The sequence below is a fragment of the Nyctibius grandis genome, chromosome 6, assembly GCF_013368605.1.
Source record: "Nyctibius grandis isolate bNycGra1 chromosome 6, bNycGra1.pri, whole genome shotgun sequence".
Classification (NCBI taxonomy): Eukaryota; Metazoa; Chordata; class Aves; order Nyctibiiformes; family Nyctibiidae; genus Nyctibius; species Nyctibius grandis.
The window spans coordinates 38,198,924-38,223,399 of NC_090663.1; the positions used below are offsets into that span (position 1 = coordinate 38,198,924).

The 24,476-nt window shown below is 41.1% G+C and overlaps 1 protein-coding gene across 1 annotated transcript in view; it reads left to right on the top strand.

The window, feature by feature from the left end:
- Positions 1–6,543: 6,543 nt before the first annotated feature.
- CFAP97 (cilia and flagella associated protein 97) overlaps positions 6,544–24,476 on the top strand; it is a 35,336-nt gene continuing 17,403 nt past the window's right edge. Inside the window, exons 1-3 of the mRNA XM_068404106.1 lie at positions 6,544–6,619; positions 16,307–17,152; positions 17,242–17,313. Coding sequence (XP_068260207.1) covers positions 16,327–17,152; positions 17,242–17,313 — 898 coding nt within the window. The 5' untranslated portion in view covers positions 6,544–6,619; positions 16,307–16,326. The remainder of the gene's footprint in view (positions 6,620–16,306; positions 17,153–17,241; positions 17,314–24,476) is intronic.

Genomic DNA, 24,476 nt, shown 5'->3' on the forward strand with positions numbered 1-24,476 from the left:
GGCCCGCCGCCCCCCGCCTCGGCGCGCTCCTGCCCCAGGTGGACGACGGACACGGCCAGCAGCCCCAGCCCCGCCGCCAGCACAAAGTGCGACGAGCCGGGATCCTCGTCCTCCTCGTCTTCCGCCGCCTCCTCCTCGCCGCCGCTGCCAGCCACAGCGGCGGCCGCCGGGGCGCTGCGGCGTCCGGCCTCGCCGCCGGGGCCGTGCGAGCCCAGCGGGCCGGTGACGGCGGCCCCCGCCGCCTCGGGCTGCCCGGCCGTGCTGCTAGCGCTGTCGGCACCGGGGAACATGCTGCTCCTAGCGCCGCTGGGAGCAAGAGCATCTCCCGCCGCGGCAGCCCCCTGCAAAGGTCGCCGCTCCCGGGGCCCCCCCTCTCCTCCTCCGCCGCCTTCTCCGCCGCCCGCCGCCGCCACTGGCACCGCTGCGGCCGCCGGGGGAGCCGGAGCTCATGCCCGGCGGCAGGCGGGTGCGCAGCGGCCCGGCCGCTTCCTGACGGCCGCTCAGGCGGCAGCGCTGCCCGCCGCTGGGCGGCTGGAGCCGAGCGCCGTGGCGACAACCGGGGAGGCCCCGCCGCGCCGTTCGGTGTCCGGGAGAGGGAGGAGGCGGGGGCGGTGCCTGCCGAGCGGGCGGACCGGGGACATGTGCGCCCGGCGAGCCGCGCCTCCCCACGGCGGAGTCCGGCCGCCCTGCGCCGGGCTCTACCTTCGCGGGGCTCCGCTGTGGCGAGGCGCGGAGGCGTCCCCGCGCACAGGCCAGGAAACAAGTACGCTCAGGCGCAACGAGGCGGGGAAGGTGCTTCCGCGCGGGGATCCCCGAGGGTGCGGTGTGGAGCCGGGTCCCGCGGAAAGCTACCGGGCGCCACCGGGCGCCCCTCAGCCACGGGCAGCCCGGCAGAGCTGGGGGGCTGCAGGCCGCGGCTCGGCCCAGTGGGGCCCGGGATGATCTGGCCGTGGCACCCTCCTGAGTGAGCGCTGCACACACCCCTCTGCCTACACCCCTTTGATCAGCCAAAGGAGACCATAAATAACTGGATTTCAGAAATTAAAAGTTGATAGAACAGCGATTGAAAGGATACAACAGTGATTTGCACCCAGCCTTACTACCCCAAACTATGCTTGCCAGCACTCCCATCGCTACCCTCCCTCCACTGGTCTGATGTTTTATAACTGCGTATGGCAGACTGTGAGAACAAATTCCTCGTATGGCAAAAGCCTTGCCATATTTCAGCCCTGCTTGGGATGCATGTTCACCTCGCCATAAGCGTGGTGCAATTAGACTCCTCTGAATTTCCAGGTTCACAGCAGCTACCAACCACAGCCAAAGCGGGAGGCCTTGATCTCTTCAGAGCAGGAGTAAAGGGCAATGCCTTCCTCGAGGAAGCCAGGCTGTGCAAAAGTGCATTTACAAACATTTACTCATGGGCTTCATTTTAAGAAGAGATATCCCATTAAGAAAGTTAAGCACTGCAGAAGTGTTTACAGGTATTGAGACTTCTGGGAAGCACTTTTCAGATTGTCACTGCTCTGGCAGTCTCAATGTGCAAAATAGCCCTGTTATCTTTTAAACAACAGTTATTGGTGCTGAGGTTGGAGTCCTTTTGATTTATTCACGTTCTGTAAAACTTCTGTTAAAAAGTTACTTCTGTAAAATGAATGATACTAGCCTGATGAAGAAAAGGTAGGAATACCAAAGCCCCGATCTTGTGAATATTTACATTTCCGTATAACTTCAAGAGCACAACTAGCACCGTTTTAAAACCAGACACCAAACTTCCCCATGCTTCTGCAATACTAAGTGAGCCAAGGCACTGAGCATGAACAGTACAGGTGTCCAAAAGGTTTGGTGACAGCCGGGACGCCGCACTGTAACGGGGGGTCGGCTGTCAGCTCCTGGTGCAGATCTGTAATGGAAACGTGCGCAGTACAGGCACGGAGCTAGTCAGGATTCTAAGTTACAACAAATGTTTTGCGCCACCACAGTATTGTCTAAACTAGTTCTAACCTAACCCACAGTGTCTGATGGTATGGCCTGACTCGTATACAAAATTGTCTCCGTATATACATGTCTTTGTCTGTTAGAGGTTTGCACAGCAATGTATTTCCTCTGAAAATCCTGAAGTAGTTCTAGAGCGATTTTAGGTCCCATTCTAGTCACTGACCAAAAGAGATGCTGCTCCTTAATGTGATCCAAAGTCCTCACAGTAACTTAAATAGAATTCTGTTACACAGTTGATTCTATTTAGTGGATATTAAATTGCACAAAGACCTTTTAAATGCTAGCTCAAACCATTCATGGCGTGTCCAAAATTGATTTTTTACGCAATGTCTCTAACGTGATTAAAGGTGAAAATCATCATACCATAATTGTGAAAACAGTATTGCAATGACAGTCCATTCCCATGCAAACTATCATGTGCCAAAGCATCCTGATGCTTCACTGAAGGGCTTGGGGACCAAGGTTCTTTCAATATGCCTGATCATTAAGACCAACAGCTTCTTGCAGAGTCTGAAAGCTTTTGAATAAGGCCCAACATGCCAGAAGGTTTCCTATAAAGTTGTTTTATTCTCATCAGGTAGAAAACAAAAAGCAAAGATCCATGTCCCAGCACACACTTTATTCCTCAAAGATTTCAGAGAATACAGGGCTTTGGACTGAGTTCAAGATCTATTCCAGGATCTTAATAAAGATCCGCACAAGAAACCAGACAGTAGAGGCCTTCTACTGCAAATGCTTTCAGGAAACTGCCTGGGCCTCTGTCAAAACTACTTAAGGGAACTGAATTTTTAAATTAACCTGAAGCAGAGTATGTAATGCTGTTAGTCCTGTATAAACAGAGGTTATTTTCTTATTAGAGTATTAATTCTCAGAAGTGGAGAGGAAGGTAAAAAAATAAACCTACCTGCAACCATGGTTTAGTCCTGCAGTGCTTACGCACAAGAACAGTTCTTGTCTGAATGAGTAATCCCACCAATTTTAGCTAGGATTTACACATCATACCCTGAATTAGATATGTCTAAACTCAAGTGTGTATCCATAGAGCTAGAGGGAGATTTGATTGGTTTTCTTTTAGTTTTTAATAAGATTCTACGACTTTTCAACCTGAGGTACAATTCCTAATACTCTAGATTACGTCCTAGCTCCACTGAAGTCAATGGCAATTTTCAAGTTTACCTCAGTGTTATTTGAACTTCCCCTTCTGTACTTTAAAAATTACTTTTCTGTACCAGACAAAAGGACTTCAGAGGTCAATTTTCTGAATGGGGGGTTATTTTATTCTCTTTCAGTAACTATTTACTCAACCACAGAACTAGTTTATGAGATAAAGGATTCAACCTCTACCTTATTCAAGCATTACAGCACATATCTTTCCTACAAAGATAAGACACTTTTAATCTCATTTTAAAACAGAAATGATGTCTGATTTGGGGGAAGAGTCAGCATCTCCACGTTTTTCCTTTGAGCTAGGAGTATAATTTACCTGTTCATAACATACCGTAGGCAAAGCCCCACTGGTCTGAACACACTTTTACGTCTGTCTTCAGTGACAATCTTGCAACTTTCACCTTCACAGTACTGCAAACTTCAATAAATTTGCACCTTTAAAATGTTTAGACAAGCTTAAAATTAATACTTTTCTGAAGGCTTTTTTGCATTTACTTTCTGTTTCGTGAGCCTTTCTGGCTCAGATCACATTGCTATAAAGGTTAGCAATTTACCATTCCTCAATTAAAATAGAAATTTACATTATAGGCAAAAAAAAAGGTATGTAAAGCGCATACTTATTTTATATTTTTAGCATACTTACAACTTTGAGTGAATTACATACTTTTTTATAACCGCTGTGCTGCTACATTGTAGTTACAGTCATGTTAAGAGTTTCTAGAAATTTCTAAAAGCCTCTTGGGCACAAAACCCAGATGTGCCTGTGAACTTTTAAACCTGGTGGTATGGAAGAGTGATAACTAACACTGTTAGAAACAATCATAGGAAAGAAAGAAACCAAATTTACTGGATAGTGGATGCTGTTGATTTCATGAACCCTAGCTAACAGAGCAAGAGAAAAGGAGACTGTTACACTTCTCACTATCTTAAATCTTATTTGCCACCTTTCAAGAAACTCAAGCAAATGATTGTGATTTTTTTTCAGAGGCTTGTAGAATGAAGGAGCTTAAAATTGCCAACGTTTTTTTGCCTTTTAAAACTTTCCCTGCAACGGCAGATGCTTTGGACTTGCTTGAAAATTTAAAATGCAGACACGTTTCAGTGGAAACCATATAAACAATCTGTCTCTATAAAAGCAGACATAGTTGGTCTGGTAAAACTTCACCTCAATGTTTATATATTACAACTGCAAAACTTCTACTTACACAGTTTTTTCTCCTTATAAGAATGTCATTAGTAAAGACATTATGATATAGACTTTAATTACACGATCATATACTATCTTTCCATTAGGCCCCATTCCTCCTTTACTGAAAATTAGTTGAACTGCTCTCAGAAGATGACTTTTAATTTTGTTGTCCACTTTTCTACAAAATATATAATTTGCGCTAATATTAACTGATTTTATTTTTCACTATGCCTTTTTGAGACAATGGTATTGTATTTTGCCTATTTGCAGATAGGAACCTGACACACAGGAAGAAAAAGGAGGACAAAAGCACCCATTTAGTGTCCAATGTGAGGTACCTAAGACAGAATTTTTTCAGTGCTCAGCATTCCTTAGCACTTGATGTTTTCCAAATACAACTTCCATTCATTTCAGCTGCAGTTGTGATTATTCTACATTTCAACAGTGAGCCAAGTAAGGTTCCAGAAAAATAAGAATGAAACACATGACCAAGTTAGCCTGCATGATTTGCAGAACCTCCATTAAACACTGCGTAGCACAAGTAGGACTTGACTCTGGTTAACGTAGGGACATTCAGTTGTCTTAATCAAGAGATTTTCTTTCTTTTCTTATAGTGTTCTGACACATTCACTGTATGTATTTAAAATATGTGTGCATATATATACACATACATACATATGTGCCTTTGTGTATGTGTTCACGTGCCAAGTGAAATAGGGCCATATACACAACAGTTGTCTTGGCTGCACAGCCCTCGTTCAACTCAAAATTCCGTACGCTCAGAAAAAAAAGCGATCATGTCATTAAATCGGTTTCATTATGAACAATGGGGCCAAAGTAAAGTTGAATTTTTAGTTTTGAATGCGTGGATCAGTACTCTAGAAGTCTTTCTCTTCACATAATTCTTTCCTACTTTGTTAAAAAGTAGCATTACTTATTATTAAAGAAATGCCAAGGTCTGATATTGCAACTGACCCCTTTAAAAGAGCTGGAACCTTTCCCGCCCTTACAGAGGACACTACCACTCCCAGTGGCAGATTAACTAGTAGATAGTCACCACTTACCTAGTCAGTGCTAGAAGTAACGAAACTCTGCCTGAAGGTTTGTTCCATGTTTCTGCTATAATTATACTGAGATTCAAGGATGCTGAGTTCAGGTTCACTCGGGGAAATATCCTGATCCAACCCCAAAGATTTGGGTCAGATGTCCCTAGAAGCCCTCCAGATCAGTTTCCCCCCTCCATTTCCTCAGGATATGTCGCTCGGTGCTGCAGCCCTGCCACTGTAATGTGGGGGCCATCACCTCAACCTGAAGTCTGGTTGCCTTAATATGAGGCACCATCATCTCAAGGTGGGACACTGTCACCTCAGCCTGGGACACTGTTGCCTCAAACTGGTTCACCATCCCCTCCATATGGGCTGCCAGCACCTCAACCAGGAGTACCATCATCCCAGCTTGGGGCACCATCATCTCAACGTCACCTCAATCTGGGGCACTGTTACCCCCACATGGAAAACCATCACCTCAACATGGGGCCTCATTGCCTCAACCTGGGGCACCATTATCTCAACCTGGGATGCCATCACCTCAAAATAAGAGTGCCAGCACCTCAACTTGGGGGGCGCCATCTTCTCAACCCGAGGCACCATCACCTCAGCATGTAGCCCCACTGTCTCAACATGGAGCCTCACCACCTCAAATTGGAGGCCCTTCACCACAATCTGGGAACTGTCACCTCAACTCAGGGTACTATCACTTCAGCATGGGGCCCCATCACCTAAATCTGGAGCCCCATCACCTCAGCTTGGGGCACTATCACCTCAGCATGCAGCCCCATCACCTCAGAGGCACCATCACCTCAGCATATGACCCCACCACCCTCAACCTGGAGCCCAGTCACCTCAACCTGGGGACCATTACCTCAACCTGGAGCCCCATCACTTCAGCCTGGAGCCACATCACCTCAGCCTGGGGACCATCACCTCACCTTGGGGCACTATGACCTCAGCATGGGGCGCCATCACCTCAGCAACAGGCCCAGCTTCCTCCCCGGGAGGCGAGAGGGGCAGGAAGGGAACCGGGGGGCGGTGCCCCCTCAGGCACCCACTCTTCGCTTCCTTCCCGCCCCCCTCAGGCACCGCCTTTCCCCGCCCGACGAAGCGAGGGGGCCGGCCCGCGCTGCGTAAGGAGCCTGGCATCGAGACGGCGGCCGCAGCGCTGCGCGGTTCCCCCTTCCCTTCCTCTTTCTTTCTCTCTCCTCCCGTGCGTGTGAGTATCCGCCTCGGCTGCCTTCGCCGTTACCACAACAAAGCCAGGAAGGGGGGGAAGACGGTGGCTACTGCTTCCCGGGGGCTGCCGGCCCGGCCTGGCGGCAGTGGGGCCTCCCGTGCTCCGTCTCGGTGCTCGCCGGTGCCTCCTCCCCACGGAAGGTGCCCGGAGAGCGGGAGTGTGGCCGTTGGGGGTGGCGGGAGGGGGCGAGAGGCATTTTCCTCCCACAGCCTGTAGTAATTTTTGCCAGATCAAACAAGGTGGGAGACGTGTTGGTTTTTGTTTTTTTATGAGTATATTGTTTTTTAATCGTTATATAATTTATATTTCTGTTATTTTTTAATTTGCTGTCTCTCTACTTGGCTCCCTGCCTGAGCGGTGCATACGTAGGTGTCTCCCAAGCCTGCCGCCCGCGTTATATTTGGGGGGCTTCGGCTGGCGTTGAGGCGCCGGAGTTTAGTCGTGCTGCTGTGAGATGTATTTCATGCCCCGCTTCAGTGCCGTGCCTGCCCTCTGTGCTCCTCGGCGGGACTGGAAAAGAGGTGGAAGATTTTCTTCTGAGGCACCGCGCAGGCCACCGGCCCTCCTTCGTGTTGTAGTCGTCGAGTTTAATGCGTTCGTGCGTGCCATCCTTAAAGTTACCGGACTAGGAGGGACGCGTTGAAGCGATGCGTGAATGGAGTTTAGTGAAGTGTTTTGGTTGGGTGTAATTAGTGGGAATTAAGTCCACTGGAATGATCATTGTGAACAGCTTGCCTCGAGTGTGTTAAATCATAGCAATAGTTGTGTCTCCACAGTTTCCTCAGGATGACAGTACCGTAGTTCCCCCAGCCCTGCACAAGGCTGCATTCTGCACTAACGGATCCCAAGATGGGGCTGTACTTTGGAAAAATAACTGGCCTTCTAATCTCTTGGCCCCTGTGGGTTTGTGCGGAGATCACAAAAGAGGTAACGGTAAATCCTGGGCCTTTCCTGGCTATCGTTTGTGCAGCCCCTGCAACAGGGCAGAGTACCGGATTCATTCCAAAGTGTCTCGGTGAGATAATATAACAAACAGCAATGTGTGTCGTGCTTGTGAAGCTCTGTTTTTTTCTGGAGTTTTCACAGCGTGTTAGGGAAATTGGCATTTTAAAATATAGTTCAGCGTGGCTTGTGGCAGAACGTAATTTAAGGTCGTAATAATTTATGAAGTTTATTAACTTATGAACCTTGCTGAAGCTTTTCCCTTACGGTTCTGTTAAACACAGTTTTTCAGAAACAGTTTTATTATGGTATGCGAATATTTACTTGTGTTCATTCCTACTGTAAAACATGTATAAAAAGCATCTAGTGTTTGGATATGTGTATATTTAAAAATTGTGTGGTTAAAATTTCTAGGCAACGTTCATAGAAACAGCAGGAAAACTATGTGGGATGAAGTGACTATAACGGAAATAGTAGTGCTAAATTTCTTTTGTATCCCTGCTGTTGTCTGTTATGAGGCAGTCAATATAGAGCAAGTGCCTTGTGCACATTTTTGCTTCTATGAAAAAAAGATATTAACTCTCTTTCTCTTGGGATAGAAAGTGATCGCTGGAGTTCTCAGTGGAGAGACAACAAAGTTCCACAAAAGGGTTAATTCTTCAGAGGAGCTATTTGAAGACTGAAGTGAAGTCATAGTTGCTAGAAAATTAGTCACTGGATGTTAGCTTAAGAGTGGGTTTGTAAAATAATTGGCATTTTAAAATAGAGTTTCCAAAAATTTGGACTCAGGTTTTGGAGTGCTTCAAGCTCTCCCGTCACTTTTTCCTGTTGTGTGTTTTGGTTTTTTTTTTTGCCATAGTGCATGTGTTGTTTCTTTGTATTTTCTCAGTCTAGATAATCCTTCTAATGGTATGGAATAGAGACCAGAGAAAAGGACAGAACAGGTAATTTGTGGACGTTCTCTTCCTTTCATTGGGACTTAAAGCTTTTATGACCTACTGGGATTTTTGTTTTGGTTTTGTGCTTGCCCATGTTTAGAAAGGGCATTCAGAGGGTCCCATGTTTCTGCATAAGACTTAAACAGGCTCAGAGGGCCATCAGGACTGCAGAGCCTGTTGAGGCTTTGAAAGTGCAATTGGCCAAGAGACTTGACCCAGCAGCACATACAGATGCTTCTCTAAGGAGTATTTCAAAATTTGTGGGATAGGTGGGGCATATGGTCTTCTGTGGCACAGGTGACGGGAGCATCTAGAAGCTTTTTAAAGTCTGCCCAGTTAGGACTCAGGTGATACAATAACATACCTGGAGCTTAGAGGCAAAAGCCTCAAAGTGAGCCGACTCCTAGGTGAGCCTAGGTACCTCCTTAAATTCATGGGAGATAGGCAGACTGTTATTATGATGGGTGTACCTTAGTGCTTCCACCAGAGCTGCTTTTTACATTTTTTTTTCATTCTTTGCTTCCTGGTCTTATGCTCAACCAAGACTCACGAGGGAATGGTCTAAAACATAACCTATGTTCCTTGGCTAAGGTTTTTCCCATCCAACAATCTCAATTGATGTTTAAATCACTATTGAATGATGAGTATTTGTCATTCTTGAAGTGTTTCATTTTAATAACATAATAAAAACTGGAATGCCAGGAAACACGTATTATATTGAATTTAAGAGGGGCCTATCTTTCAGCATTTTATCTGCTTTTCCATAGTGATATTTCTCATCTGAAGAAATGAACAAGTCATAATAATCTAATGCAAGAGAGGATTTCAAGAGGCCTTTACCTTGTTTGCCCCCTACACACATTCTCAGGAAACACAAATATACTTGGACTGTTCCTAAGTGGTATTTGTTTTAGCTGTTCTTTGTATACTGATTTAGTGACTGAATTTCTGTACTTTGCCCTGCTCCTCTGGAGCAGGCAGTGCTTGTTCCTCTTACCTAGAAATATATTCACTGAAAATGAAAAAGAATTGCATCTTATTTTCAGTGGCTGTGGAGAATGTGATCGCTATTTCTGTAAAACTGGATGTATATTTTCCAGACTGATAGTAGGTGTCATCTTGTGGTCACAAAACTCACATCTATTTGATCTGTGTGGAAGCACATCTATGCAAAGTGTTGAGGGAAATGCTGATGACGTGCCTATTTGTGCAGTCAGGTCACTAAGCATGCTAAATCTGTAACCTTAGAAGCATGAACGAACTACTAATACAGTGAGCATTTCTGTTGTTAGAGACAGTTCATGTGCTGTGCCACTTGGTCAGGATGGCCTGGTATTCTGGAGTATGCTGTGATTTATCTGCTGCTGAACTCCATCAGTAGTTTGTGAAATGGTATAGTTGCTTCCTTTGTGGTCCTGCCATCGACTTCAGGACTAGCACACAGTCAAATCAAGAATATGCCAAGGTTAAGTGGCATGTGTACGGTATAGATGGTCAGCTCTTGGATGAAAGTTTCAATGCTCTTGAACTCTTATTATGGCTTTATTTTTGAGGTCTGGCTTCCCAACAGTACCAGCTGTGTGTCTGCAGATTCTAAGCATTTCTGGGCCATACCTGTACTGCACACAATGAATGAGGCGGGAGCACAGACTGAACGCAATGGGTCTGTTACAAGGTGAGAGTAGGGCAAAAGTTAGTGTACAAATACTGGTGAAAGAATTGTTGTTTCACATTTACTTTTGAACTGTGATGAAATGGGGTTTATGCCACTCTGTAGTTTCAAATGGGGAATGATCAATGGTGGTTTGAGAGCTTGAAGATGTACACGGTGACCTTTGATGAGGTTTGGGCCACCTTTTTGCTGTACTTTTTGAGACAGTTGATCAACACGGCAGTGTTGCTTACATGAAGCGGGGGAAGTGGTGTATCCCTTGTCATTTGGAAGATGGCAATACCTGACTCCCAACAGTCTGCAGCAGCTGCTTGGATTAGTCTCTGCAGATCCCAAGGGATCTGATGCTTGACTGGTGCACCAGGAGGATGGTATTCATAACTCCAGCCTTTACAGGGCGGATATGCTGAAGTTTTGCTTTCATAAGAGGAATTGTTTTTCTTTTTCTTGCATGCCATCGTGGACTGCTGTACCAGACTTACCACCTTCAGTTGTGGATAGCCTTGTTGGATGCTTGTTGCCCCAATATTTAAATCTTGGTATCGAGCAGAAATACTCTTCATAGATATGCACCAGTACAGCAGGAGTGAGAAAACTCAGCTTCCTTTTACCTTTCTCTTCACCTTCAATACCTGTCAGTAGAGTCTATCCTTTTCTGGGCTGTTTGTACCTGTGTACAAACAACTTCGCTGCCAGGAACTGTTCAGTGTCTGTCTATGTTATCAAAAGACTGTCCATGGATCCCTTTTGGGAAGGGTCAATGCCAGTGCCTGGTTTCGCCCTAGCATCTTGCTGCCTTTTGGTCCCTAAGACAGCTGGAGGTGAGACTCTTCCAGGTAGCAAGAAACAGTGTATGGCAGTAGGCCCGTGAGACACTGGTGTCGGTGGTATCACTTGTGCTTGTAGAGATGGAGGGCCTTCCAGAAGCTGCTGATACGTTTATCAAGCAACATATGATTTGTTGTCTTTATTTTTTATTTTGATTGTAAGCTGCTTCTGTGCCCTCTGTGTTTGGAAGGTTTGCTGGTCGTTTTCTTGGGATTCTCAGCAGTGAGTTGAGTAGCTGTGGCCTGTTTAGACAGGCCTGGTGGGCATCATCGCTCTCATTATTTAACCTCAGTAGTCTCTGACCCAGCCTTTCTGCTCATGAGGTCACAAGGTGACCTTCAGTGAAGAACAAACATTTAATATGTGTGTATGAGTGCAGTCCTGGAGCTACAGATCCATGCCTCTCAGCATAATGTTTTGCAGCTTTTAATGTGATTCCGTGATAGTAGGAGAATGGCTTATTTTTATCTCAAGAGCAACTACTTTTTTTTTTTTTTTTTTTTTTTTCCTCTAGGGTTCTAGGTCATCTAGGGTTCTCTGGTGGTCATGTGCTTTTGTTTTCTGTAACAGATGATGGCAATTGACTCTGTTCCAGGACTTTCTAGTGCCCATTTGCTGAACTGAATCCTTGCTTGAAAATATCCAGGAGACTCAGGGCTTTCTGTTGGAATCCTTTTAAAGGGACTCCAGAGTACTTTGGAGCATCTTCAGTGGGCCTACTGCTGTTTGGAGACAGAACTGCTGTTTTGAGGGCTAACCTGTCATAGGTTTGGGAGTTACTAAATGATATCTTACAGCATACAGGGAAAAAGCTGTGAGCTTGGAAAATTAGAATATCTACTGAACAGGCTGGTGGTTTCATTCATTGGGGGTTTCCCTCCAGGGAAATAGTTTCTTGAGAGGTGTATTTCCTCCTTTGCATGCTTTGTTGTTTCTCAGTAGCACAAATGAAAGCTTTAATTAAAGAGGAGGTAGGTGGGGCTGGGTATGTGTGGTTTGTCACATGGCTGGAAGCAGCTGCACTAGTTGATCTTTACCACTGTTGATTGTATCTGAGAACAAACTAAGTTTTGGTTTAGTGTGTTTTACAGGTTTTAAGACTTACATTTCCCTGTGTTTCTCCTCTTGTAAACTAAACAAACCATCAGAAGTTGGACTTTTCTAATTGTCTTAAAATTTTTATTGCTCTCTTCTAGACATTTTCATATTTGCCTTTTTTTCTTTTTAAGCCTCAGCCAAAAATGAGGAAGGGGAGGGGGAGTGGGGTTTGAACTAATGTGTTTTTACATGGTAACTTGTTTAATGATTGTTATTTTTGAAAATGTTAGATGTTTAGCACTTTCACCCTCTCCCAAGTTCACCATACTAAGAGGTGATTTGGCAGTCAGCAGGTTTAAGGGGTAGGATATGTGACAGAGAGGCAATAATGAGTAAACAGTGACAGAGGATTCTGGAGTGTCCTAAAGAACATATGCCACTGATAGTATAAATCTTTTAATTCAGACACTTTAACCTTCCAACCCCTTAGCTCTCAAACACTTGTTTCTGCTCTCTGAGATCAGGATGGTGGGTCCCTGTTCTGAAGAGGTAGAAATTTCCACCTGAAAGGAGAGGTGCTATCTGGGGGAGCACTAATTGTACGGTCTGGGAGAAGGTTTTCTGCTTGGTTGCATCTTTCGGTATCAATTATACTTACGAAGCAAAACTAATAACCCTAAACCAGAAAGTGCCTTATTGGAGCTGAATACAACATTATTATTGCTTCTGATACTTTATGTATATGTTTGTTAATACATTCTAAGATGAAGTCTGTTCCTTTTCATTGCAGGAAACATGTTGTTGACTCATCTTGAGGGTACTATAGCTGTGTTGTATTATGGCCTTTGTGTGGTGATGCAGAGTATGCATGCAGTAATGTCAGAAACTTCTGATTCAGCCCACAGCATAAGGGGCTTGTTTTACACTTTTATTAAATACCAGAATCTTAAGATGTCCTGAAAGCACTTGGGGCCTTAAGAGGATGTATAGCATACAAATTCCGAGTGTGGTGTTCTGCATGCTAGGAATTTGTATGTTACTAGATAGAAAAAAAAGAACTTTCCTCTCTGTATGAACCATCCTCTTCCTCCATTATGAAAGTAGAATGCTTAAAAGAAAAGAAAGTTGATCACTGCTTGTACTTAATGTTGAATTTTTTCTTTTTTTTCAGTGATTTATTTCAGTACTCTCTGATGCATGTATTTCAGATGGTCTGCGTTTTAAAAAGTGAAAGACTGATTGGATAACTTTAAGGTTTAACCAAGATTAAAATACCTTGAATCTTTCACTAGGTACTTAATGTATTTCATAAGTGTTAGTTTCTAACATTCAAAAAATGTTACCAAAAGGCAGTATATGTTCAAACACAAAACCACATCTAAATCTATATCCTCACTATATCACTTTTTATGTACTAGCCTACCTTTGTATAAGATACTTTATATTGCAGCCACGCCTAAAGGCCTGTTATTAGGCATTACCTGCAAAAATATTTCAAGTGATCCTGTAGTAGGCATGTTTGCAGTTGGCAGCGGAAAAACACACTATTCATTTAGCATGAATAAGGTCTTGGATCTTCGTTTAACGTGGAGGAGGATGTCAAAATGCTGCTTGTCCTTTGGGCAGTGCAGCAGCAGACAGTGGTTGGCCTGTACACAAGCTGAGTGGTCTTTGCCCTTGCAGTAGCTGGCTGATGGGAACATGGATGTGGTCTCGGTAGGTAGTCAGATGCTCAGTGCGTCACCCTCTTGATGAGAAAGTGCGGGTCCCTACTGCCCTGACAGCCAGACTGCATGTTCTTAGCTGCTTGGCCACTGCTTTCTGATCTTAAATGGGTCCAGCTTGGTGTTCACAGGTGAAGGGGTTAAAAAGTGGTATAAACTAGGAGGAACTGCAGTGAGAAAGAGACAAAGACAAATGAGTGTGCTGGCTGAGGTGATGGGTGGGTGTTATAGTTACAAGAAATAGGGGGAGAGAGGTAGGGAACAGCGTTACATAAACTACAAATATATGGATGTGTGTATTACACTCAACAAAATTTTGTATTTCAAGCTGCACTAGTTGGTCTGTGTCCACCTGCAAACCTGTTTTTTGCCTTATCGCCTTGTGCTCTTACATGTACAACAGTGCTAGCAGTATATCAAATCCCTGTGTTTGAGACAAGTAAAATACACCACATGCCGACTTCTACCAGTCAGTCATAATCTGTCTGAAGCTACAAACTGGTGAGATGCTAGTGCCTTGAGTAATAAAAACCTTGCGTCATGGAGAAGAAAGATTTTTGTTTTGATTTTAACACTGTACTTCCTATATTAATTTTCTTCATAGAATTGACTTTGCCCAAGTTGTACTTGCTAAATAAATAATTCATGATCTGTAGTCTACAGGTAATGCCAAAAAAATTCTGCTTGGTTTCCCTTCTGGTTAGGTTATGTGAGGTAGAAAATTAAATGTAAATAATGTGTTAGTCTTCTGATTTTTTTTTTTATTGTGCATGTTTTGATGTATTAAAATGCGTTATCCTTTTAGGAAGCTGCTCTAGGAAAAATTCCAGGAATTCACATGACAGTTGGGCATTGCAGACTATGCAAGCTGCCTGAAGCCAGGGATCACAAGAAGTGACATGAATATGAAAAATTTCCAGGTTCCATGTAGTGTTTCAGATTGAGTTCCCAGGTGTTTTACTCCTTTGTTCTGTTGCTCTTGGAGGAGCTAGGTGCTTTAGAGTTTCTCGTCATGGTACCCAAGTTGACCTCTGCTTCTATTGTTAACAGCATTTTCGGCTTTATACAACATCTAACCTTATTAAATCTCTCTCCAGTTCTTTGGCTTAAAACCACAGGAGATTCCACACCTTCTGCTTTTAAGGTTTATGTTGTGCTTTTTGTATTTGGGGTGCATATTTTAAATTCCTCTAAAGCTGAGGATTATTTGAGAAGTGGCAAGATAACTGCGTGACATAGACCTTTCAAAATTCTGTCTTTTGAAGTAGTTTTACCTAGAAGCTTTCTTGAGAATAGTCTTGCAGTTTCAAAGCAAGTTTAGGAATTCCTTTTTCACCGTTGTCTGCCATGGCAGCAAACTATATGTGGTTTAACCGAGACCATCCGTCTTGTAAAATATTCTGGTTCTCCTGCCTTGTATTTGCTTCCACCACCTTTGTTTTTTGTTTCCTTGTATCTAAAGAATGTTACGTATTTATTGATTGCAGCTTACAAAATGTATATAAAATCTGTTGTAAATAGTAGGTGAAAAGTATTGCTGGCTAGATGGGAACAGTAGTCTTTGATACTGGCTAATTCTGTTTGGTTGTGGGGTCTTTGTGTTTTTTATTTTAACTCTGTGTATATGCTGCTGATGAGTGGAAACTTTCATACCCCCATGCTACATGCATAGCATCTAACACCATATATTTCTGCAAGAAGTATGACACAATAGGAGCAGATTTGTAGAGCATAATAGTTAGCGCTGGAGACCTGATATCCACACTATATGTATTTAGGCTAGCCATAATCTAGTCCCATGGACTGAATGGTGACTGCTGGTTTAAGTGCACTAGTTTTGTGCCTGGAGCACACTTTAAACATTAGTTTCATCTGAAACATTCATGTTTGCTCACTGTACTGTGCAGTGTGAGTTACAGAGGACTGTCAAGAAAAGCAGGCTGCTGATACAGACTAGAACATTAGCACTGACACACCCTACATCTATTACAATTTAACATATAGAGCCATGGATCTTTTGACGTAAATTGAAATTGCTCCTACTTTAAGTGCTGAAAGTCTTCAGTTTGAATGGCTGTGTCAGCCAGTGATGACCACCACATATAAACGGGGTTTTTAATATAAAATCCAAACTAATGATAGCTCATTAGTGGCTCTAGCTTAAAATGACTCTAGCTTGAAGGGACAAAATAAGACACTTCAATTGCTTGCTTGTAATAGTTAAGACTCTTTAGCCAATAACAATGTTTGACTAATTTCCTTAGGAGTAAAAGTTTTGAAATCATGGTGGTTTTTGTTGGCTTAAAGTAAAGCTTTTCGGTTTAACATGTAAGCTGTGTACAATAAGGTGGCAATAAATTTCTTCATAGAATTAACTATGGAGTTGTCCCTGGCAACATAGCATAATTAATTGCAGAATTATAAACTACTAGAGCTAAAAGAGTAAAGAACAAACTATTATACTATAAGTGTACTTGGATCTATTTTTATTCTAACCTTTGGAAACCTTTTCTGATGGTTGCAGGTGGCACTTCATACTTCAGTATGGACCAGTCTGAAGATGTATCAGACGGTGAAGTGGATCATGCTTTCTTTGACAGTGATTTTGAGGAAGAGAAAAAGAAAGCTAAAGAAAATGGTGAATGTATAGAGGAAGAAAGCACAAAAGCAGCTCTTGCAGGCCCTGATTTGGTTTCTAATTCAAAGGATGCAAAGTGTTGTGAGGAGCACAGTGAACGAAAGCAGAAAGATTTGCAGAAGGATCAGTCCCTAGAAAACAACGCAGATCATCTTGGAGAGGCTTCATCTTTGTCACTTTCTCCAGTTGCAGAGAATGCAGGCACATCTGGAGAGACATCGGCAGCAAATAAGGGAACACAAGAGAATGTTCCTGCTGGAATCCCCAAAATAGTTAAAGAAGGTGAAGAAAATTATTATACAGATAAAGAAGATAGTAGTGATGATGGGAAAAAACAGAAGGTTAGACCAAAGTCAGCTAAGCAGTCAAGCAATATAAAAAAGGCTAGCAAAAAATATACTAATATCAGTTCCTCATCCTCAAGCTCAGATACAGATTGTTCTGATATGGATTCCGATAGCTGTTTATCAGATTCATCTCGTTATTTCTCAAAGAGGAATGCTTGTAGGAACGCTCTTCTGTCTCCAAAACAAAAATTCAAGTCAGCAATGAAATTAGCAGAAGGAAAAACAAAGCTCGGTGACTACTTGGAGGAGTCTGAAGACACAGTGACTGACGTAACACCTCTGTCAACTCCAGACTTCAGTCCTATCCAGTCTTTCGAACTTGCAGCATCAAATGATAAGAAACTAAAAATAAAAAGACAGGAAAATGTGAACCAAGAATTCTATGGTAATTCTGAAGAATTTAAGTACAACACAAAATTTGTAAAACCTGTGGGGCTGGGAAATCCAATCTTATATCTGTATTTTTTTCATTAGATTCCGAGTTTGATCGCAGATATAGTAGAAAAGTCTTGCATGATGCCATGGACCTGAATCAGCTTTTGAAAGGTGACTTTTAAATTTTCTTTTTACAACTTATGACGTCTGTACATTGTTGAGAACAGAGTTCTAATAGAAGAGAATGAGGTTTTAACATGCCAAATGTATTTTTGAAACTGTTTTGTAATTAAGCTATGTTCATCTAATTCTTTGAATTCTTATGCATGTAAATAGTCCTGATTCTACAGTGGAAAGAAGCAGCATGTGTTTGAGCATATGTTGGTATGCATATACCCATAAGTACGATACACAGACGGGGTGAATCTCTAAATAAGATTTGATATATTAAGAAATTGAATAATAAAACTGCACATGCATTTTGAGAAATCAGGGTTTACTGGACTATGCCACAATTTTCTATCTAAATTAAAAACACTAACCTTCTGATAAAATGCTGAGTTATCAACCCTCAAAACTGAAAGGCAGTCCAAAACTACATTGCATGCTAAATAGTATTCATATATTTAAACTTCTGGTGCCTGTTTGCTAATGAAACGGACTTATTTGAAATTCTTTTTCTCAACTATATGTCTGCCTTCTAAAATACCATAAAGTTGAGTGAAGGTATATTAAAGAGAAAAATAACAGATAATCTTTACTAAAACTTGAGTGGTTTCTTCTTGCCAATAGAATTATTAAATCTTAATAGTGAAGTCTAAGAGAGAGAACTTGGTATCTCTTTCACTGTATTCATTGCAAATCTTCACTGTATGGGGTGAGAATGCACTGGATGATTTCGTGTGTGTATTTTAAGGTCTACACAGTACTTTTGTCCTTGCTTTCATGGCACGGAGTTTTCAATAGTAAAATCTAGACAATAAAAAGAGGCTTGGCTCAAGAAATCTGCTGATCTCTGGTGAGGAAAGCCACTTACAGTCTAAGTCTGATACATTTCAACCCAAGTTTGCTGTATTGCTGTAGGTCTGGCATGACTAAAACTGCGTGTGTCTTCATTGTTCACTTTGCACCTTGCCAGCCCTAGCCTCTAGTGCATAAGGATTCAAAATATATCGTATGCATCATTTAACTTTCCTGTGAGTAGAAATGAGGATTTTACTTCTATGGAAATTCTTCTGATGGTAAGAAAAGCAGAGCTAGCCATCAAGAAAGTTAGAGCTGATTCTCATCTCTGACTGTCCTTGTGCTCGAGCAACTCTCATAGTAGAAAAGGCTCCAACAACTTGTCAAAACATGATGTTAGAAGAGTTGTTGCTAGGCAATTGAAATTACAATGTCCTACATCTTTATTTGTTCCCTGATAGCAAGAAGCTATTTAATAACTGGTGATTATGGAAGGATTCATCTCGTCCCTAAAACAAATGGGTATTATAGCTCAGAGTAAGTATTCTCAGAGATGAATTTCTGTTTTGGAGGGGAGGAGGTTTTTTCCCCAAAACTGAAGAACAATTCTAAATAACAATAATAAAGCTTGAGTAATGAGAAGTAGAATTCATATGGTCTGGCAGCTAATGTTCCTGATTAACATGCATATTACTCCCAAGTGCCTCTCTAAATTGGCAAGCATAACATAGCTTAATTACTTTGGGTATTTTGAAGTTTAAATGGGGCAGATTATTAATGGTGGAAAGTAACTAGTCTGGGAAAATAGGAGCTAATCTTATTCTGAGTTATTGCTTCCAGGTTTTTCTGTACTCATTAAAAAAAAAAAAAGTGCAAATCATTCTCCCCCAGTCTTCATTAAATGTTCATCAGAAATGCATAGATATGAACATTACTTCCAAGTGAGAACAGTATAAGACCAGACCTGAGTGCATGAAAGAGTACTTAATTTATCATCAGAATGTCTCAGATTCGGTTTTAAAGTATAATATTCTTCTAGGAATCTATACTGATGAAGCATTTAAAATTTAAAATTTTTGTCAAATATGCTTGTAATATAGCTGGACCTAAGCATTTACAGCAGTTACGTGAGTTTAATTTCCCAAAGTCCTCAGAAATTTGCAGAATTTCAGTGCGATCTCTGTGTTGTTTCTAGGGGTTGTGCAGGAGTTCATTTTGTACAATTCTGCACATTGGTAATGTGAATGAACATTTGGGAAGACTAGAATCTTTTGCATTAAAAAAGAATCACAAGAACAAAGAAAGGGAAGAAATCTGTTAAAAGCGCATGGTATTCAAAGAAGAAGTTTTTGGCTAAAACGAGTCTGGTTATTAAGCAGTGAGGTAGTTTGTGTGTCTTAAAATAGAATTCATTTGAAGCATTTAGAAAAAATGTTGAAATTAAATTAGCAAGGAGCTGAAATAGTTTTTCCTCTATTATATGCCCATGATACATATTTGTGCTCATACAGCAAACTGTTCATTTTTATAAGCATTAAAAAAAACTCGTATTTAGTTAAAAAAAAATTATTTGGTAGCTGTCAACTGCTGAATTGTTTAATTGTTCTTGGTAGTGGTTTTTACTTCTGTTCATGAAAACCACTGGCTGTTTGGGTGGCATGCTTATTTAAAATGTATATAAATGCCAAATATATGACACTTGAATCCTCTGATTTTTACAGACATAAAAGTTGATGTTTAGGAGGCTTACGGTATTTAAAAGACGTGTAGATGTGGTGCTTAGGGACATGGTTAGGTGATGGACTTGACAGTGCTAGGCTGATGGTTGGACTTGATGATCTTAAAGGTCCTTCCCAACCAAAACAATTCAATGATTCTACGATTACAGTGCTAAGACTGATGTCATGTAGCTGTTGTCATTATGGTGTATGACTGTAAGAACTATTGTAGCACTGTGGAGTCAGACAGCCATGCTACTTAGGAATTTAAATATCTTATCAGTGTGGCCAAGAACGTAGGTATTCACAATTTCTGTTACTCGAGGTTAGTAGGGTTTATATTTTACAAACATCTCCTCACTCTTTACCTCTCTTTTTTTCACCACCTGCATGGAAAAAAATATAGGTGTGAATATAATTTTTCAGGTAGAAATACAGTTCTTCAGTTATTTCATGATGTTATATAGATTTTTGTTTGTTTTGTAATTGGAAATTTTTCTGATGCTGTTTTTCTTGATCCTATGTCTTGATCCAATGTCCCATGTATTTTTAAGGAATTGAGGTTATGCAAATAAAGAGATGGGTTAAGCATATGAGTGTGAATTAAGCACTCGTCCATTTCCATCCCATTATGCTCAGACTTGCTCTCTGTCTTTAGACAAGTCTCTCTATTTCTGTAGTTCAGAATAGAGAGCTGTATGCTAAAAATACTGTGTATCTCTTTATCTGAATTTATATTGGGTATCAATACAGTAGTAATGGGATTGCACAAGGTATATAGAGTGCTGAAGAATTTAGCACTTTGTATTTTCATCTCTGTAGAATGGGGTTGATACCTGCTTATTTTACAGAAGTGTCTGTGAGAATTAGTCTGTAAATCCATGGTATTAGCTATTATTAACTTGAGGAGGTGGTGTGATGGGCTAAGTAGGACAATATGCCACAGGCTGAAGACCTGAATTCTACCCTTGAAGCTCTCACTGACCTATATGTTCTCTGATAAATCTTTTTGCCTCTTCTGTGCCTTAGATTTTCTATTGTAAAATAGTGAGAGCTGACTTGGTGAAAAGCACTGTGATATAAATATCATTATTAGGAAAGTAAAAGCTCTGTTTCTGAATAAAAGCTATTGTAGAAAACTATTTAGCAGCTTCAACTGAACATGTAGCAATTGCTTTAACTTTTTTTTGCTATACTTTGTCATTCAGAAAATAGAATGAGTTTTTTATAACTGAAATTTCTCCTCTTAGGGATATGTTATCTGTGTGCTTATTCATGCTGAACTAGTGTATTTTAGAATAACTGTTAAACAATATCTAAATTTAAAGTAGACTCTTAAATATATACATAAATGCCCCAAACTCTACAGTTGAACTAAACATGTATATCTTTTTCACTAAGTTTTGTTTAGTTTGTATGTTCATAGTTTGAACTAATTGTGGGTCTATGTGTATACGTATACATCGTTTTTGCAGGTTGAGTAACTCGTGTTGAGGTAGAAGAGCAATTATCAGCTTATTCTTATATTTAGACTTTGAAAACATTGAGAATCTTTAAGATTGTAAAGAGATCCAGACTTTCTGAACATCCATAAGAAAATGTGTAATTTTGGGGGGAAAAAAAAATTCAAGAGGAAAAGTTATACTTGAAAAGGACATTCTCCTTCTCTTAAAAAAGATTAGATCACAAATTCTCCAAAATCCTTTTTAAAGAGTTCTGTGACATGAAATAATGAATATTCTAGGAAATACCTGTTTAGAGATACTGCAGTTTTAGACTGAAACTATTAGGCATTGATGAAGAACTGTGATTTAATCCTTTTGTATTTTTCAAATGTGTTACAGATGTGGTAGTGGAGCAGTATAAAACAAAACACCAGGGAAACTAAAAAGTGTAAGCACTGAAGCAATTTAATGCAATTTCCTCTACTGGGATTACAACAGATACACTGAAACATGCATGATTTTAATTTTAGCCTTAATGCCATTAGGACAGCTGTATCATCCTGTCCTAATGCATTTGACTTGGTAATTATCATTCGTATTTTATATAAGGTTTGGCCTTTCTCACTCTGCAAGGTCATTTCAATGCTTATAAACTGAAAGCAATGAACAGCTTGTTTATTGCTTAAAAGAAAGTCAGGTGTCTCTCCATGGAAACAAGCTTTCATAGAAATCCTGTGAATACCAGAGAATTTTCTTTTACTGCTTACCAGTAAATGCGAAGTAGGACTGCACACTGTGCAAGTCTTTATGCAAAGGCTGCTGCTTGTTTATCCCCCTCCCCCAAATTACTGATTTATGGTCTGGCTGACAGTGAAGTGGTAAATAAGGGTTTAGTTAAATTACCTATTACCCACTGATAGAGTGTCAGGCTACAGGTAAATCATATCTAATTGTTCCAAGACTTATAAATTCTTTACAACCTTAAATCATAACCTTAAACTGTAGTGTTGCCTCATGTTGTCATTGGCCACTGTAAAAATAGATAAGCCATTCAAACTCTTATGCATTGTGTTTAAAGAGCAGCATGGGTACATTGTTAAATAAATCGTTGAAGTAACTTTGAAACTGAAATATTTGAGTTCTGTAACACTAACTGTACCTTAAACATTTAGAATATGCATTTAGAATAAATGCATTTACCTCTTACATGGGATCTTGATTCTTTCTTATTTATTGATGGTGAATTGTCCCTGGTTTTGTAGGCTTGTGCTGACCTCACTTAGACACCTACTGCCTTTGCCATGAAAGCAATGTTGTTGCCAGCAAATTTTGAAGTGCATTTGATGCATGTTGGATGTACATACCTGCTGTGGATTACATAATTTTCTGTCATAGTAAGTGTGCAGAGAATAGGAATATGATGCTGTATATGGGGTGTTTTGCAGAGTACAGGTTGGACAGTTTTTCAGCCAGGTAACTTTGGAAGTAGTAGAAACTATTACTGCTGATTTGAAGTTCTAGTGTCAGAAGTGTCCTTCTGGACCATGGAAATAGTGTCACTCCTGCTTCAGGAAGACCTGCAAAACCTTTTGCTCACTACTTTATTAGATTGCTACTGCAGTTTATTTGAGTATCGTTTAAGGAGCAGCTATTTCATGGATGTCCTCTGCTTCTGCTTGTTTTGTTAGGAACAAGCACTTACCCTGTAGTATTAGTGATCCTCTTTCAGTAAGTGACACAGTATGCATTCTGCTGCTTGTCTCTTTTCTACTCAACTTCTAAACTCTCCTGTCACACAGTTCCTAAGGAGATCAATGTTGCATTTGCTGTGATTTAGAAAAGGTTATTTGTGTATAGGCTACAGTCAGTTACGGTTTGTTTTGAAGTGGTGTTTGCAGCTTAAATTCTTCCTTAACATAGATCTTAACTAAGTAAAACACAACTGTAATTTATTAATTTACCAGCTTGAAGAACAACAAAACAACTACTTGTAATGTGTTATCTGATGCAGTGCCTTGGTGTATTGCAGCACTGTTGCTGCAAAGAGCTACTTGCAAAATTTCAAATGTGGTTCTTCCTGTAGGTCATACAGGCTAACTATTAAAAGATCAGTGAGGAACTAGAGACTTTTAGATTAATCTTTTCACCACCCCACATGCCCCCCCCCATGAAGAAAACTTGGTGCTGCACATGTTACATTGGGTGTGAACTTTGGTGCAAAATTCATGAGTCTTCTGTAATTCAACAACGTATCAAGAGATTAGTTACTGGTTTTTGACTCGGGCTTCAGTGAATAACTTCACAGCAGAACTTTCATGGTGGTCTTAACAATTCTTTCACTGTATTAATAATGTTTCTTTTGAGTTGTGATAAATTTAATATTATCACTGTTAGCAAGCCCTGAAGCTCAAGAGTTGTCAGAAAGCTGTTGGCAGTAGTAAGGTCAGTTTCTGTACTACATATAAATAATAAATAATGATGAGGCTAAGAATGGACAGCATACTAAAGAAAATGGGCTGGAGTCTCTCTTTTCTGCCTGTTGCATGTGGGCAAGGGTGTCTTTGTGGTGAGGTGATAAAAGGTGTGGATGAGGCACTGTAGAAGGAAAATATATTGAAAGGACAAAGGCAAGAGGCTAAGGAAAGGAGGAGGAAAAAAGGGATGAATGAAAAAAGTCTGTGTGTTGGGGAGATGTTACTGAAGAAACTGGAAGGTGAGAGTAAAGTTAGTCAGTATAATTTTGTCATGCTTTACTCACATATATGGGAAGTAGTATCCCATAGAGCAATGCATGGAAATGTACATAGATATATATTCACACTAACTGCCTGAGAGTTTCTGGTAAAATACCGGTAGTGTTTAATGCTATGGAAGCTGCATACTGCTGCCCTCGGGGAGAGCTGAGTGACAAAGTGATGCAGTCCTTGTTGAGCCTGGTGTGTAGCAGTCGCTGCAGGGCTGCTGGAATCAGTATTTCTGAAAGGATTTACTGACCAGCATTGAGGGGAAAAGAAAAGGTGTGTGTTCCATGTCATTGCTCTGTTTTTATTTTTTTTATCACAGCTGACAGGGCTTTTCCAGAAAAATAAGCAAGTGAAAAAATAAGTAATTGCCTTGATGCTTATTTATCTCAAAGCATATTTAATCTGTGTTTACTGGATATAGTTCATAGCTGCATGATAGGAGTATACACTCTACACCAAAGTAT